The sequence below is a fragment of the Rhincodon typus genome, unplaced genomic scaffold, assembly GCF_021869965.1.
Source record: "Rhincodon typus isolate 14 unplaced genomic scaffold, sRhiTyp1.1 hic_rhity00000820, whole genome shotgun sequence".
In the NCBI taxonomy this organism is placed as follows: Eukaryota; Metazoa; Chordata; class Chondrichthyes; order Orectolobiformes; family Rhincodontidae; genus Rhincodon; species Rhincodon typus.
Genome location: NW_025966458.1, coordinates 42,241 through 44,000, shown reverse-complemented (window position 1 = coordinate 44,000; position 1,760 = coordinate 42,241). Strand labels below are relative to the sequence as shown.

Sequence of the window (1,760 nt, the reverse complement as noted above, 5' to 3'; positions counted from 1 at the left end):
CAATAAATCGAATGCCACACCCTCACCATCCCCCTCCCTCACTCACCGCTGACCACTCCCCCTTGCCCAGGAAGTCCAGGGGCCAGGTGGATGTGTCTACGGGACATGCAGCGCAGCCCCTCCACCTTAATGGAGTCCCAGTGTTGCCGGTACGTGCCATGGACAGCCTGTTCCGGAATATTCCCCACAGCCTCCGTGATCGGAATCAGCTCCAGCTCCTCGACCTCACCCAGAGGAACAAACCAGGAGTTAATTAAACCAACCACACGCTTTCCATCACCATTTCAAAACAGGATGAGCTCAAAATTCACACCAAGTCTCCATCAAACAGGGTTAGATACAGAGTAAAGCTCCTTCTACACTGTCCCTACCCCATCAAACATGCCCAGGACAGGGACAGCACGGGGTTAGATACAGAGTAAAGCTCCCTCTACACTGCTCTCCTCCCCATCAAACACTCCCAGGACAGGGACAGCATGGGGTTAGCTACAGAGTAAAGCTCTCTCTACTCTGTCCCTCCCATCAAACACTCCCAGGGACAGGGACAGCACGGGGTTAGCTACAAAGTAAAGCTCTCTCTACACTGTCCCTCCCATCAAACACTCCCAGGGATAGGGATAGGGACAGCACGGGGTTAGATACATAGTCAAGCTCCCTCTACACTGCTCTCCTCCCCATCAAACACTGCCAGGACAGCGACAGCATGAGGTTAGATACAGCGTAAAGCTCCCTCTACACTGTCCCTACCCCATCAAACACTCCCAGGGACAGGGACAGCACGGGGTTAGATACAGAGTAACGCTTCCTCTATACTGTCCCTACCCCATCAAACACTCCCCAGGACAGGGACAGCACAGGGCAAAGTACAGATTTTGTCGATGATGGGACAGGCTCTGGGGAGTCAGGAGATGAGTTACTCGCTGCAGGATTCCCCGCCTCTGACCTGGTCTTTAGGTGCAGTATCTGTCTGGCCAGTCTGCTTCAGTCTTAGTCATTTTACGGTTGATTCCCAGTAATGACCAGTATAAACAATCCTGTGACAAGGAACAGTTTCCAGCCACTCGGGGATTTCTTTGTGATTTTGTGGCACACTGTTAGTAGCTTAATGCGGGGTGGGGGGGTATTGAGGTACCTGCAGGCTGTGCCCCTGGTTGGCCCGGATCTGCAGCATTCCCGTATCCGGGTGGCGGCGAAGCGTGAACCGCTGTTTGTTGTTGGTCTCCACCACTCGCTGAATGTCCTTCTCCGTGTAACGTCGACACTGGGGGCATCGCAGAACCTCCTCCACATCCAGGAAACCGTCTTCACAAGAAAACAACAATAGGAGCAGCCAGCACAAAGGCCCAGAGATCGGTAACTCTGCCCCTGCTCCCTCCCACATTCCCCACCCAAAACCCCAGCTCCACAGACCACCCCGTATCCCCAATCCCCATAGACCATATTCCCGATCCCCATATCCCATAGCCCCAACCCCCGTATCCCATTATCCCCAGACCCCGTATCCCATAATCCACAACCCCTGTATCCCGTATCCACAACCCCCATAGACCATATCGCCAGACCCCCGTATCCCATTATCCCCAGACGCCCGTATCCCATATCCCCGACGCCAGTATTCCATTATCCACAACCCCTGTACCCCGTATCCACAACCCCCGTAGACCATATCGCCAGACCCCCGTATCCCCAGACCCCGAATCCCATAATCCACAACCCCAGCATCCCATTATCCCCAGACCCCGTATCCCATATCCCATATC

At 54.3% G+C, this 1,760-nt stretch overlaps 1 protein-coding gene across 1 annotated transcript in view; it reads right to left on the bottom strand.

Moving 5' to 3' along the window:
- Nucleotides 1-46: 46 nt before the first annotated feature.
- trpt1 (tRNA phosphotransferase 1) overlaps nt 47-1,760 on the bottom strand; it is a gene marked incomplete at its 3' end in the record, with an annotated part of 3,000 nt that continues 1,286 nt past the window's right edge. Inside the window, exons 3-4 of the mRNA XM_048592217.1 lie at nt 1,133-1,302; nt 47-224 (exon numbers count right to left, since the gene is read on the bottom strand). Coding sequence (XP_048448174.1) covers nt 47-224; nt 1,133-1,302 — 348 coding nt within the window. The remainder of the gene's footprint in view (nt 225-1,132; nt 1,303-1,760) is intronic.